Here is a 15,178-nt window from a genome sequence, read left to right as displayed (position 1 = left end):
TAACTGTACACGGAGTGGATAAAATATCATTGTAGTGTGTAGCTGAGGTCCCTCTCAAGATTTCACTACACAGAGCTGGCCTACGAGAGAGGACTGAACCTGCTCCTGCTCCCTAAAATAACATTTAAAAAAAAGTTTTGTTTAGTGCAAAAAGTCTTCCAGCCTGAACAACAAAATAGTTCTAATAGCGTTGCTTTTCAAAATGACCAAAATTAGTGTTTTCTAATTAGCAATCACTATCATCAGTCCTTCAAAAGCAGTTACAAAAATGATTAAATAAGATAATTTTCTGGTCTGCCATTTCTCTGGTTAACATTCGGTCAATTTTAGCAAATACAACCTTGCTTAAAGGAAATGGCCAGTTTAGAATGAAAATACAGACAGTACTTACTGACCCTCATGCCAACATGAAGTCCAGTGTAGTTTTTTAATCCACAAAACTTGTTAGGGGTATCGGAGGATAACAGCTAGCCGGAATAACATAAGTGCATGGAACCCACATTTTGAAAATGTAATAAAACTTGTAATCCAAGTGCCCTGAAGCCGCAGCATGCAAAATTGACTTGAAAAGACATAATTTACTCCACTTTTATAGCATCATTTCTCACCGTGGTCAGTTAGCCTGCCCTGCAGGCGTGCTGTGTTTACAAGGCAACTTGCGCGAGACTCGAAAACTAGCACCACCACTAGCCATCAGCTAGTCTAACTGACCACGGTGAGAAATGATGCTATAAAAGTGGAGTAAATTACGTTTTTTCAAGTCAATTTTGCATGCTGCGGCTTCAGGGCACTTGGATTACAACGGACAAACCGTTCTGAAGTTTCTGAAATGTTTTATTACATTTCAAAATGTGGGTTCCATGCACTTCAAGTGTAGCTGTTATACCGGTGAGCTGTTATCCTCCAATACCCCAAACGAGTTTTGTGGATTAAAAAACTACACTGGACTTCTTGTCGGAAAGAGGGTGAGTAAGTACTGTCTGTATTTTCATTCTAAAGTGGCCATTTCCTTTAAGGTTCGGGAAATATGGCTGACATGGTCAAAAAAAACTAGTTTACCAAGTTGACTGTGTCTCATAAGCGAAAGCACTGCATGAGCAAAGCGAGAGCATGAATGAGTCAGGACTTTGTTAAACTCCCACCTTCTGGGGGAAAAAAAGCATTGTTAAACTATAACCTCTCTCTCCCTTCCCATCAGGCGCTGTTTCCAGACAGCCCACTTCTACGTGGAAGACAGCAATTCACCTAGGGTGGTACCCAATGAGACGATCCCAGTCATACCCATTCCAGGTAACAACCAACCACACCACTGCTCACACTTAAAACCCACATGCAAAACTGCTGGCCTCATGTGCTGGTATACCTTGCCATAACAAAAGATTTCAGACGATTTGTTTGTTGGTATTGTTCGTCTGCTGTTGTAAGTAGATATAAGATATGTTGTTTGGCATTATATGAGTTGGTCTATTTCACTTTTGATGTGTTGAATATAATGCAGCCTGCATGTGTGCAAGCTCAGAGTAATGCTTCCATACACTAGAAGACTTTGGAAAGACTTTTAAAAGACTAAATTCTGACCCTCTCTCACATCTAAAGACAACATGCGTCTTTAGTCATACTAGATTTAGTAAAGACTGGGGATCTTACAGTTGCTATTTGCAAGACTACAACTAGATTCCTTTTGAGATTATTTCCCATGCTGCCTCTGGTGGAAAATGTTGATAAAAACTCCCTTTAAGTAATATGACAAATTAACAAGTCATTGTGTGTCTGCAAAAACACATAACTCTAGACACACAAGATAAAATGTGTAATATGTCCACAGTATTGGACAGTTGGGCATCAGTATGTTCCATAAAGATAAACTGTATATGTGTACAAACTTTACATTTTGGATCTTGCTACTAGCCCCCGTTGATTAGCTGCACTATTTTAGAGGGAGGAAACCATGGGAATGAGAGGTGATCTGTTTCCAAAATTTAAAAAAAATCTCACTAAAATAAGTGCAGGTTGGTGGATCACATACACACTGAACTGACTCTTGTTCACACCACAACTCCACCAGTTTCACTCCCTTGTTCACAAAACAGAACCAATACTTGTTCACACTCTGGCGCCTCCCCAGAGCCCCCTCCATGTTTACTATCTATCTGGTGACGCTTCCTGTTTGGTGCTGGAGAAGGCGCAGCTACTGGTTGTCAACAATGTTCACGTCACTGAACTTCAGTATTTGAATAAGCCAAGACTGAAAACTTAAGATAAGATTTTAGTTTCAGACTTGAGTTGATGACCACTTAACACCAAACAATCAAGACCATGGAAGCACGCTGCAACTGAAATATAACTCTCATGATTTTATTCCAACATGAGGAATATGTCTGTGACAGTGAAATCGCTTGAAAAGTCATTTTTGTGTGAGGCTGGCATTAATTGAATACAATGTATTTGACCCTAATCACATTGCTTTACACACCTTGCTTTGGAACTCTAAAAGAAAACACACGGATGCATAAAGTATGCAGAGCATTGTCTTTTGTAAGCATTATCAACTGGCTGGAGCACCTGTTTTTGGCTAAAATGATCCACGCTATGTCCACTCTTTCTTCCTATGATAACTCCTGTTGGACATCTGCTCAGCTGAGGAAACTTTTCCCTCAGCCTGGTTCTTTTAAACGGTCTCAGTCACCCTGTAGTCACCATCAGTGTTACAGGTGGTGTTCATCTCTGTTTGCTGACCATATGCTCAGCAGTAAAACTTGTCCTATCGGCCTTTTGTCAGTAAAACTTGATGACCCTTGACTAACAAACCATTAACTTTTAACGCCACATTAAGCACAGGACCGTTGCTCAAACCTTTTCCCTGAGATGAGTGACTGGTTTGTGTGAATAAAGTTAAACAAGCTGATGCCGCCTTGTGGAAATACATAGTGTTAACATTAGTTGATTCAGTAAATAAAGTGACATTAGGTAATTCATGGCACAGTTTTAAATAACATATATTTTAATCTTAGCAGGAAGGTATCGAGTATTCTCAAGTCAAAGGCTCAAGTCCAAGTGAAGTCACGAGTCATTGCTGGTAACGTCCATTGGAGTTAGATGTCTTGTTTAATTTTGTCAAGTCGAGTCTTAAGTCATCAGATTCGTGACTGGAGTGTGATTCAAGTCCAAGTCATGTGACTCAAGTCCACACTTCTGGAAGACACCCTGGAAAACCGAGTGTTAGCAATGAGATTATTGGATTACACAGCTCAGACTTTAAACTACTGGTGACTTCAGTCAAAAAATATGATCTGTAGCCACATTACAACCTGTGTTGTGTCTGTGTGTGTGTGTGTGTGTGTGTGTGTGTGTGTGTGTGTGTGTCTGTGTGTGTCTGTGTGTGTTCACTGTAATTGGTCATAGCCTCTCTCTCTCGTACACACACACACACACACACACACACATAAAACCTCTACAGGGCTTGAAAACTGCTCTCTGGCTGCTCCAGCTCCAGTCCTCAGGTCCAGGATTTGGATCCAAACCCGTCAAATCGATTAAAAGCTTGTGGGGCCTCTTTACAATGAGCCTTGGCTGAGTCCAGAGGCCTCCATTCACACCAGGGCCAGTGTGCCCAACATGGCAGAGTCCAGCACAGACAAAAAGAGGGTCTACCATTGAGCTTATGCCCCATCCCCCAGCAGCAGGAACACAGGCTCTCTGCGTACCATTGATTTCACATCACTGTGGTGATGATATGTTTGTTTGGTTTTTTTATAACCACTGGAGGTGTCATGTAGCTTTACAGACTTTCAGAGGCTAAATATCAGAAAACACTGTCATCAGAGTCCACTGGTGCAGACAGGGTGGTGTGTGACCATATGTTAGTTGTGTTAATTGTCTCAATAAGCTCAGACCTAGAGCCTCGCACATCCCATAATCCTCTTTAAGACCTTCTGCTGGATTTAAAACCTGCAGGCAGCAGCCACTTATACTGCGGAACCTTCCTGTCAAAACACACACACACACACGCACACACACAAACATTACAGATGTGTTACATTAGGATGGGTAGATCGATATCTGATAATCAAACACTGCTTATTTGGTATGCATACCTATAAAAAGTCACACTTATTACAGTTAGTTTAAAACAACCATGAGATTGATGATAATGAAGTAGTGATGACATAGTCATGTTATTAAGGGGAAATTCCACCAATTGTAAAGCATTAAAAGTGTGTTTGAGCAATTCTAACTCATAAATATAATAAAAACGTTATAGGATGAAGCCTGTAGACTACAGAGGGAGCTGCGTGAAGTCTGATAAATGTCCTCAAGTGATGTCATTTGAGTCATAGTTGTTTTGGGCTGGAGACAAGTTTGGCAATGAAAAAAAATCTGAAAGAAGTGAGCTTATACCAGAACTGTGTGGCTGACAGCTCATCTCTGCTGCTAAAACATTCTCACTCTGACCTCGTCACATATTAACATTTGGTAATGGACTTTTCATGTAGACATCTGATGTGCATAGAATCCTGGGTGCATTGGTTGAAGTTCTGGGCCGCCATGTCAACTTCTGCCTGTGCCATGCATTGTGTCTTTTCAAAATACTCTTTTGTTTTCACAGGAAATGTACAGTTTGCGTTCAGTCGTAATAAACACACTATGTCAGTACAACACTGTAATTTGATGTCTTTTTTCCTTCAGCATCAAATGCGCATGGTTCCATTTAGCCAACACACGCACTTGATTGGGTTTAAGCAATGAAAGCACATGGCTGGGTTCAGGATAAAAAACAGGATTTGGCTTTACCATCTTTCGGGAAGCGAACACCGGCCTCCCGGGTGAAAGTCGGTGGTTGTTGGACCCATGCATCACCCTTCCCACCCGCCCTACTCTGACTTTTGCCCCCTTAACTTACGACGTTGTCTGGCTGCGTTTCCGCTTGCCACTGCCTGGCATGGTTACAGAATAACGACAAAATGTCAACAACTACAAATTTTAGTTAAACTCCTAGTTTAATTACACGTAGACATTACTCCCGAGCACTGCTAATCAGTACTGTATGAAGGGTCAGCCATTAGAGCCGCATCATGGGTAATGTAGGATGGATCCATTTTTGACAAGATAAAACAATGCATAGAACAAACAGACATGGTTCTGCGTCATCAATTGGTGAGTCTGACAACGTTTTTTTCTATTACGTCGGAGCTTGTTTGCAGATCGGTGATCTGCCAGAAACACAATGGAAGAACAAAAAAAGAATGTCCTGATAAAGAGGAAGTGTCTTGGCTAATATTCTCCAAAATCAACACTCTCACACCTAAACAACAGAATAGGTCAAATTTTACTGACCTCCAAAATGACTTATATGATCATCTCCAAAATGACATGTCCTTACTGTCCTAACAGTCATAGTATTAAACACATTCTTACGTTATCAAACGGTCACAATTACACTATAAAATTTTATGGTTAGGTTTATTGTTATTAAGTTATTGTTTTTTTGTTTTTAACTTGTGATCAGCCTGGAACACATATGCATTTCCCTGCACATTGTACTTGTATAATTGTGTATATGACAAATAAACTTGAAACGTGAATTAAGTGATAATGGAAATAACTATTAGTGGCAGCCCTAATTATTCTTGCAAGTTTTGTACTCAAACTGATACATAAAGAAGTCATGTGGTGCACTTTATTGTAGGTATTTGGTTTGCTGATGATTATTATGCCTCCGCACCAGTGACAGCCACGACCACAGTGAAGTTTTTGGGTTGTGCTTCCGTTCGTCCCATTTTCATGAACGTGATATCTCAGGAACACCTTGACGGAATTTCTTAAAATTTGACACAAACATTCACTTGGACTCAAGGATAAGCTGATTAGATTTTAGTGGTCAAAAGTCAAGATCACTGTGAGCTTGCATCCGTCTGATTCTCATGAACTTCAGAGAATTTTGTCAGATTTGGCACACACATCCCCCAGGACTCAAGGATAAACTGATTAGATTTTGGTGGTCAAAGGTCAGCGTGACCTCATAAAACACATGTTTTTGACATTACTCAAGAATTAATTCGCTAATTATGCCAAAATAATACACAAATGTCTAATAAGATAAAATGATGAAGTGATAGAATTTTATATCGCAAAGGTTAGCTTCACTGTGACATCATAAAGTTCTTTCTGGCCATTATCGAACACCATATCTGAAGTCGAATACTGAATTGGTGACACTAATCTTGGGTGTCCACTTTGAAACTGTGCTGATTGTATAGCTCGTCTGTGCTGCTGGTTCGAAGATGTGTGTGGAGCATCCATGTTTTAAAAGTTGTAGCTTCTTCGCAACAACATCCATATTTGAAGCATTGTTTACTGCCATGGCTTCATATGAATCCTGACAAACATGGATGGAGACTGTAACTTGACTGATTGGCTGGGGGATACAACCGCAAGGCAGTAATTCTAGTTTTTGAGGAAACCAGGTTGTTTTCTGCTGCTTTACTAATGAATACTTTATGTATTCTGGGGCAAAATAACAAATATTTCAATACATTCTTTGGTGTAAGTGATTGTACTCTGCTATGTAAAATATGTCAAAGCAATACAATGAGATTGCATCACTTCTCCATGTAGCTAATTGGCTTTTCCAGACCGCTTACACTCAGCAGCCTGCTGTGTTTACTGACACACAAATCATTTTGACATATTTGCATACCTAAATGAGCGTCTCGCAAGACACAAAGTGAGAGCGAGTGCGTGTATGCTCTTGTTAATATTTGATGAAGACTAAACTGAGGGGTGCTGTGAGAGAGTTTTAGCTGTTGTATAATGTTTTTACATCCTTTTCACTGAACGGCCTCCAATCATCTGGGTCGAGTTCAGCTTTTTATGCTGTCGGTGTCTGAAGAATGACTACCACTTTGCAACCGTTTGTATGCAAGTGTTTGCCAGCTGATGAAACATGCACTCCAGTCTTGTGCCATCCTGCTAAAAGCTCCCACAAGCAACACAACATCACAACAACAGAAAATTACCCATGCAAGCTTCCTTGTATGTTTTTAATTGCTTGCTCCTCTGTGGTGAAGCAGTGGAACTGAAACACTGCTGATCTTGCATTATTCTTGGTGGAGATGGATGTAGGGAATGGATTTACTCAAAACACCATTTACTGTAGTACCATGAGTGCATATATTAGCAGATGCCCTTAACACTAGCATTTTGATTCAACAATATCCATCAGTCTAAATTCTAAAATGTATCTATACTGTTAACACTGTCGCCTCACAGCAAGAGAGTTCCTGGTTCTAACCCAGGGTGCAGGGCTTGAACCTAGGGTGAGGGAGCCCTTCTGTGTGGAGTTTGCATGTTCTCCCCGTGTCAGCGTGGGTTTTCTCCGGGTACTCAGGCTTCCTCCCACAGTCCAAAGACATGCAGATTGGGGACTAGGTTAACTGGTGACTCTAAATTGTCCATGGGTGTGAATGTGAGTGTGAATGGTTGTCTGTCTCTATGTGTCAGCCCTGTGACAGTCTGGCGACCTGTCCAAGGTGCACCCCGCCTCTCACCCAATGTCAGCTGGGATAGGCTCCAGCACCCCTGCAACCCCCAACAGGATAAGCGGTTAGAGGAAGTGAATTAATGAATGAATGCATCATTTGCAAAACAATAAATTAATCATCATTTGGAGTGCGTTTGACCACTTCAGAGTGCCACAGGTAGTTGTTAACTTAGTGAAAGCATATTTTCAGGATATTAGGCTGTGTCTAAGTACAGCAGGTCTCACAACAGGTTGGCAGAGGCTTGAAATAGGCATCATGGCAGGGTGTACAATTTCTCCATTAGCATTTACTATGGCAATGGAAGTAATCATCAGGGCTTCTAGGTGGGTGGTAGGTGGAGAGAGACGGCAGAATGGGTTGCATTTTCCACCAGTTAGGGTTTACATGGATGACATGACACTGGTGACCACAACAATGCCATGTACAAAGAGGCTATTAGAGAAGGTAAATAAGAACCTCAAGTGGGCCAGCATGAAGATCAAGCCTAGTAAATCTAGAAGCATCTCGATACGTAGAGGGAAGTTAAGTGATAGGAAGTTTGTCATAGATGATGAGGAAATCCCAACAATTAGGGAAAAGTCAGTAAAGAGCTTAGGTAGGTGGTACAATGTGGAGTTGAATGATGAGGAACAGGTGGTGAAATTTAGGAAAGATGTGGCAGAAGGACTGGATAGAATAGATAAATCCAAACTTCCAAGAAAGTTGAAGTTGTGGTGTTTGCAATTTGGGCTATATCCTAGGTTAATGTAGCCATTGTCAATTTATGAAATTCCAATATCCGTAGTGGAGAGAATTGAAAGGTCGGTTAGCTCCTATATTAGGAAGTGGTTGGGTGCTCCTAGGTGCCTAAGTAGTGTTGCATTGTATGGAAAAGGGATACTTCAGCTGCCAGTATCTAGTTTAACAGAGGAATTTAAATGTACCAAGGTCAGGACAGAGCTCTTGTTTTCTGGGAGTAAGGACGTGGTAGTTAGGAGTGTGGTTCCAAATCCAACCAAGGGGAGGAAATGGAACCCAAGATCGGCAGTTCAGGAGGCAGAGGCAGCTCTTAGGCATGCAGAGATTGTAGGTAATGTTCAGTTTGGCCGGGGAGGCCTGGGGCTTGGCTCAGGCAAACCGGTATGGAATAAAGCAGGTCTCAAAGATAAAAGAAAGCTGGTTGTAGAACAGATACGTAGACAGGAAGAGATGCTAAGGGGTGCAAAGGTAGTGGCCCAGGCTAAACAGGGACAGTGGTTGAATTGGGAAAGTGTAGAGAAGAGGAAGCTTAGTTGGAGGGACCTGTGGAGTATGGAGGAGAATCGTATTAGAGTCCTGGTAGGGGCTACATACGATGTGTTACCAACCCCCCAAAACCTAAAACTGTGGGTAAATGAAGACCCATCATGCCCATTGTGTTCACGTACCGCAACCTTAAAGCATATTTTGTCTGGCTGTAAAGTTAGCTTGTCACAAGGCCGATATACATGGCGACATAATCAGGTGTTGAAATGTTTAGCTGCAGGCATCGAAGGGAAACGAAGACAGGTGAATTCAGAAGGTGTTAAGGATAGGAGTTTAGTAATTCAGTTTGTCCGTGAGGGAGAGAAACACAGAAGAGATAAGTTAGTGAAGAGGCAAGGGTGTGGCTGCCTAGAAGGTGCTTGTGATTGGGAAATGCAAGTAGATTTAGGGGGAAAGCTTGTTGTTCCCCAGGAAATAGTTTGTACCAGGCAGAGGCCTGACTTAGTGTTGTGGTCAGTGAGTCAATGGATAGTTTATTTCATTGAGCTGACAGTTCCTTGGGAAGACTCAGTGGAAGAAGCCTATGAAAGAAAAAAGCTTAGATATGCAGACTTAGGAGCAGAAGCTGAGCAGCGAGGATGGAAGACTAGGATTTGTCCAGTGGAAGTGGGGTGTAGGGGATTCATAGCAAGATCAGCTGTCTCGCTCCTGGGGGAACTTGGAGTGCAGAGACAGAGTTTGAGGAAGACAGTGAGGGAAATGTCAGATGAAGCAATTAAATGTAGCCAGTTTATCTATAAGAGAAGAAGTAATGTCAGTTGGGGGCCAGCAGGGGGAACTACTAAACAGGGCACATAACTCCTTGAAATCAGGTGGAGAGATCCACTTCCTCTCAGGAGGAAATCTAGGAAGAGGAAGTATTTAAGTGTGGGAGTGGCCTATTTGAATCCATTTTGTTTGAGGCCATGCAGCAAGGTGAGTGTGCTTGCTGATCCTGTAAGTTCATTTAGCTCCTTTAACTTTAGCTTATATTGTAGTTATGCTATGTAGCGTGTGAAACAGAGTATGGTGAATGTGCTAGGAAAGGTAGTATCAGCCCTGTTTCTACCTGGAGCTCGCATGTACGGAGCCTGGGTTTGGTTGAAGATGGCAGTGCTGTTTGGGCTGAGAAAGCCATGTGTAAGTAAGGAGGAAGTCCAGGAAGAGGAAGGTTATTTAAGTGTGGGAGTGGCCTATTTGAATCCATTTTGTTTGAGGCCATGCGGCAAGGTGAGTGTGCTTGCTGATCCTGTAAGTTCATTTAGCTCCTTTAACTTTAGCTTATATTGTAGTTATGCTATGTAGCGTGTGAAATAGAGTATGGTGAATGTGCTAGGAAAGGTAGTATCAGCCCTGTTTCTACCTGGAGCTCGCATGTACGGAGCCTGGGTTTGGTTGAAGATGGCAGTGCTGTTTGGGCTGAGAAAGCCATGCGTAAGTAAGGAGGAAGTCCAGGAAGAGGAAGGTTATTTAAGTGTGGGAGTGGCCTATTTGAATCCATTTTGTTTGAGGCCATGCGGCAAGGTGAGTGTGTTTGCTGATCCTGTAAGTTTATTTAGCTCCTTTAACTTTAGCTTATATCTGAGTTATGCTATGTAGCGTGTGAAATGTATGGTGAGCTAGGAAAGGTAGTATCGGCACTGTCACTACCTGGAGCTCACATAAACGGAGCCTGGTTTGTTGAAGGTGGCAGTGCTGTTTGGGCTGAGAAAGCCATGTGTAAGTAAGGTAAAGGAAGTTATTGGGTTGGTGCAGGGAGGGGAGCAGTGAGACCTGGCATTAGGGAAGTGTCTCTGGGACGCTGGAGATCACTGTCTAGCCTCCTGGAGGTGTTGTGGGACCAACTAGACGAAACAGTGGTGAAAGGAGGTTCCCACCCAATGACCCCAAAGACATGCTAGTTATCACTGCTCATTGGTTTGTATAGTTAAGTCTTTCCATATTAGCTTATCATAGGACTTAGGTTTTTCACTTGAGTGTTGATCCTTTCTCTAGAGCACAAACTTCTTGTGTTTATTTGAACATGATGAGAAGAGAAAAAGTTGAGTCTTGACCTTTAAAACAGTGGTTGACAAAAAATTCAGTGAACATTAAATAACACTTTTTTTTTAAGCATGTCATTATAACATTCAGTATTCACAACCAGGTGACATGCTGACATGCAGCAAGGGGCCGTGAGCCGGAATCGAACCCACGGCTGCTGCAGCAAGGCAGTGCCTCTGTACATGGGGCGCCAGCACTATCCACTACGCTACCGACGCCCCGGAAATGACTTGTATAGACATCCTTTAAAACATTCACTTCATTCACACTGATGTCCAGTGAAATTCTAACATGGTAGTATTGTTCTGTATGGAATGTAAGTAACTTAATTGACATAACTACGTCATGTAATGTGTAGTAACGTACGTACGTACACGGACGTAAGTACATTAAGGGGTAGTACATACACACACATACATGTGTTTTTTGCGCCCTCAAATTCTTTGTTTTCAATGTAGACACACAGCAGGTGCACTCCAATTCCAGGGCAATGCAGTCATGTTACAAGGAATAACCAATCACGGCAGACAGATATCTTTCCCTTCTTCTGTAAAAAACAGTCTGTGATAAATATGGAAAAGTTGATCATTTTGGTGTAGAGCTACCAGAGCTTTACATCTGTCCCAGGGATAATATACCCACACACTTATAAACAGCACTTGGAAGAAGATCAGCTCTGCACTCAGGATTTCAGGTGTATGGGCTGTGCTATGGTGCTTGTTAAGGTTTCTCAAAAAAGGCACAAAAGTAGCACCCAGTGCCTGACCTCGTGTTTTTAAGGCAAGACGCGGCATGTGTGGCCCAAAGCTGGCACAAAAACACTGCTCATTGCTAACCAGGAAATTAGTGCGTCCACCATGACAAAGGATCCTTATTGATTTTCCATTGCCGTTGCATGCACATGATTTTGACACAAAACATGCCACCTTCAAATAATGCAATGTTAAGAGGCTGTGGCTATTTTACATATTTCTGTGAGATCATGTTGATTTTGCAGTTGCTCATGTTGGCTCAAAAAAAAAAAAAAACGAAGGACACAAACAGCTTCTACACTACACTACAACAATTTTTTCTTAGCTGCTGTTTCGAAGGTCACGAATAGACTTTCAGCTCAGAAAAATGGACATTTGAGCATTTTCAGTATAATTTCATGGTAACTGGGGAACTCCATTTGCTGAGGAAAATGATCAATACAAATGCCAATAAATGAACCTTAGTTGAGACTGTTTGCTCAACATAATTGACTGTTTTCTCCCTCAGTCAGATATCACAATCTCAACTCTTCTTACATCTCACATACGTGCTGAGCAATCAATGGGCTTTACATTAAATCATCAAACTGGTAAAACATGGTGTTGCTCTGGAAATGTCAGATTTCTCCAAGGCTGCCAAAATCAGTTTCTCAATTAATTTGAGGTGAGAAATAGGCCATTGAGTTGCTGATATCTGTTACACTTAGTATAAATACTTGCTTACAAGGTTTAGATGTTTGAAGAGTTGAGTCACATCATCACAGATTGCTCTGCCAGCCATGTCGTGGTGAGTCACTTCTCAGCATCTAGAATGTTGTCGTGAAACTGAGCCTGTGAGTTGTAGTAGTAGCCTGGCTTGCCAAGGTCACTTCTAATTCTTATATTGCAGTAACCCTAGACTGTTATGTAAAGGATGAATGGATTTGAGAAAACAATGGCTATGGTCTGGCAAGCCTCACATAATACGTGTGTACTTTACCTTTATTTGTCAAAGGCAGGTTGCTCTGTTTCTGCAGTGCACTGTCAAATTTCCAAGTTGTGTCCAGTGGTGCCACTTTAACCCCGGCGTTGTCTTTTCTCTGCAGATGATATGGAAGCCATTCCAGTCAAGCAGTTCATCAAACATGTCTCTGAACTCTACTCAAATAACCAACGTGGATTTTCTGAAGATTTTGAGGTAAGAAGTGAAGTCTTTTATGTGGAAGCTATGGGTGGGAATCTCTAGGCACCTCATGATTCCATTCCATTTCAGAGGGCTACAGTGTGATTTTAATTCAATTATTGATGCTTCTTGATGCAATGGATTTTGATTTTTATGTATGAACAATTTTTGGCAGATGCTGTTTGCACCCAGTGTGGAATAGCCAATGTAGCTATTTATACCCAGGTGTATATTCAGGACGTCCTAGCAACTTCAAAATATGACAACACGAATGGGTCTTTGTTTGTGCATTCAGCAGCTTTATAAATTCTAAAATCAGAAAAAAATAATAATCGTAATGGGTTAACTACTGATATTAACTCACACAGGACACAAACCCCAGTCTCCTATTTGAAATTCTTGAGCTTGCCACAGTCACCCACCACATATCGCTTTCTCCATAGACTGTGTCACCCTTTTGTTAAGTCACCTGACTTTATTGCAGTACATTTGTGTTTTTTCTCAATAATCCACCCACTCTCATTCCAAAGTCATCAAATACCGCTGCTTGGTCAGTGATTTCTGTGTCAGACATTGAGAAATTAAAGCCAACCTTTTGTGGTGGTATGATATGCTGCAAGTGGCGTCAGACCATAACACCACTGGAGCGTGTCAGTTAGAAACGCCACTAGACAACAACATAACTTAAGGAGCCAGAAAATCCCCATAGGGCGGGACCAAGGGAAGGTGGATGGGTCCAACAAACTCCGGACCTTCACCCAGGAGTGCAGTGTTTGCTTCCCATAAAAATGTTGAGCCACACCATGATGGGGTTTTTTTTGTTGTTGTTGTCTTGTGTTGCCACTTTTGCATTTGTCGCACAAAATGTAAATACAATGTTTTACTGACATTGTATATTTGTTTTGAAAAAGACTGTATGGATATTGTACATGATATGGCATCCCAGTATGTCAACAAAAGGCACATCCAGGATACCTAGTGTAACATATGGAGACATCAGAAGTCCACTGACCATGCAGCGATATGTATTGAGTCGGGAGTGGAAATATTTGCAGTAATTTACCATTTTAATCTCAGAGGATATCCGAGATTGGCAAGTACTAGCCCTAACCAGGGCTCCTAATTCTAATCGCTTCTGACCTCGATGTGTCATAGTGACAAGTACTAGCCAATCACAGCATGGATTGGGATCCTTAATAACGCATTGGGTGTAAATAGCCAAATATCTGCGGTGTGACTATTCTCACTAATGTGCATATAGACACTATCTTCATTTTTTCTCACGGTGTGACTATTTGCTACTTCTAAAACATAACATACTTGTAGTGATCCATAATTTAAATAAACAGATGAATTCATTCGCATTACCTTTTATTAATACAATAGTAGTAACACACAACATTGAAGTGAGAGTCTCTCTCGATGGGATATTTAAAAATAGTGATTTAGTGCAGTCCAGTTAGTCCTTCTCAGGCAAGCACAGGGGCTTAGTGTTGCTGGAGCACACAGGAACAATGCTCTGTCAAGCTTTTTTTTCCTCCAAGTGAGGATTAAAATGTATGCAGATAAACAGAACAGGTTTTACCAAGTTTCTTTTTTATCAAACTCGTGCAAACTAGCAACAGTAAGTGGGGTGGGACTTTGGATCTGTGAGATTACAGCTGTAAGGAGCGTACAGCCTGGACTGTACACATTGTTTCAGGTGATCATAATGACGAGAACTGGGCTCTAAAATTAAAAATATTGACTCTTCTGCACTGAGACATAATCTTTTAAGAGAAAATTACGATGCATCTGAGAATCTATTTTTCCCACCAACCCTATTGCAAACCAAACACAACAATGCAATCATGCTGCAGTTCTTAGATCTGTATTTCCTAAGCTCTTCGTCACCTGATCTTTGCTGTTTCAGACTACACCAGTCCTTCAGTACAGTTTGGAAACACACCTGCACATGAACACGCTCGTTATCAGATTCTGAGGGCCAGGCTGTGATAAACTTATGAAAGAATGTGCAAGAGCAGGTTACTACCACAGATCCTGGCACAGTCCACTATGTCAAAACACAAGTGGCCATTATCTTTGTTCAACTGTGTTTGTAAAGCTCTAAGTAGTGTATTATTCACAGTAGATCAGTATGTACCTAGAACATTCAGATGTAGCAGATCACTGAGAGATATTGCATCATTAATCAGAAGTGTTCCCCTATTTAATCTTAAGGGGGAATAAAATATGCTCTCTCTACTGTCTAAATACACTCCCACACCAAATAAATATTGAAAGCAGAGAGATAATGCAGGCCAAAAAGCTGCATACTCAACGACTCTGGTTTTCGCAGAGAAAACGAGAAGGAAGTTTCAGTGATGGGCAATTTAGTTTAGTTATAACCCTTGTATGCTCCATCACACCAGCCAAAG

At 41.5% G+C, this 15,178-nt stretch overlaps 1 protein-coding gene across 1 annotated transcript in view; it reads left to right on the top strand.

The window, feature by feature from the left end:
- Positions 1-15,178, top strand: part of LOC117256754 (receptor-type tyrosine-protein phosphatase gamma-like) — a 621,431-nt gene that overhangs the window by 561,772 nt on the left and 44,481 nt on the right. The window contains exons 14-15 of the mRNA XM_033626372.2: positions 1,199-1,290; positions 12,685-12,776. Coding sequence (XP_033482263.2) covers positions 1,199-1,290; positions 12,685-12,776 — 184 coding nt within the window. The remainder of the gene's footprint in view (positions 1-1,198; positions 1,291-12,684; positions 12,777-15,178) is intronic.

This window comes from Epinephelus lanceolatus, chromosome 1, assembly GCF_041903045.1.
Source record: "Epinephelus lanceolatus isolate andai-2023 chromosome 1, ASM4190304v1, whole genome shotgun sequence".
Lineage (NCBI taxonomy): Eukaryota > Metazoa > Chordata > Actinopteri > Perciformes > Serranidae > Epinephelus > Epinephelus lanceolatus.
The sequence above is the reverse complement of the archived record's forward strand: the minus strand, read 5'-3'. Positions and strand labels throughout refer to the sequence as shown.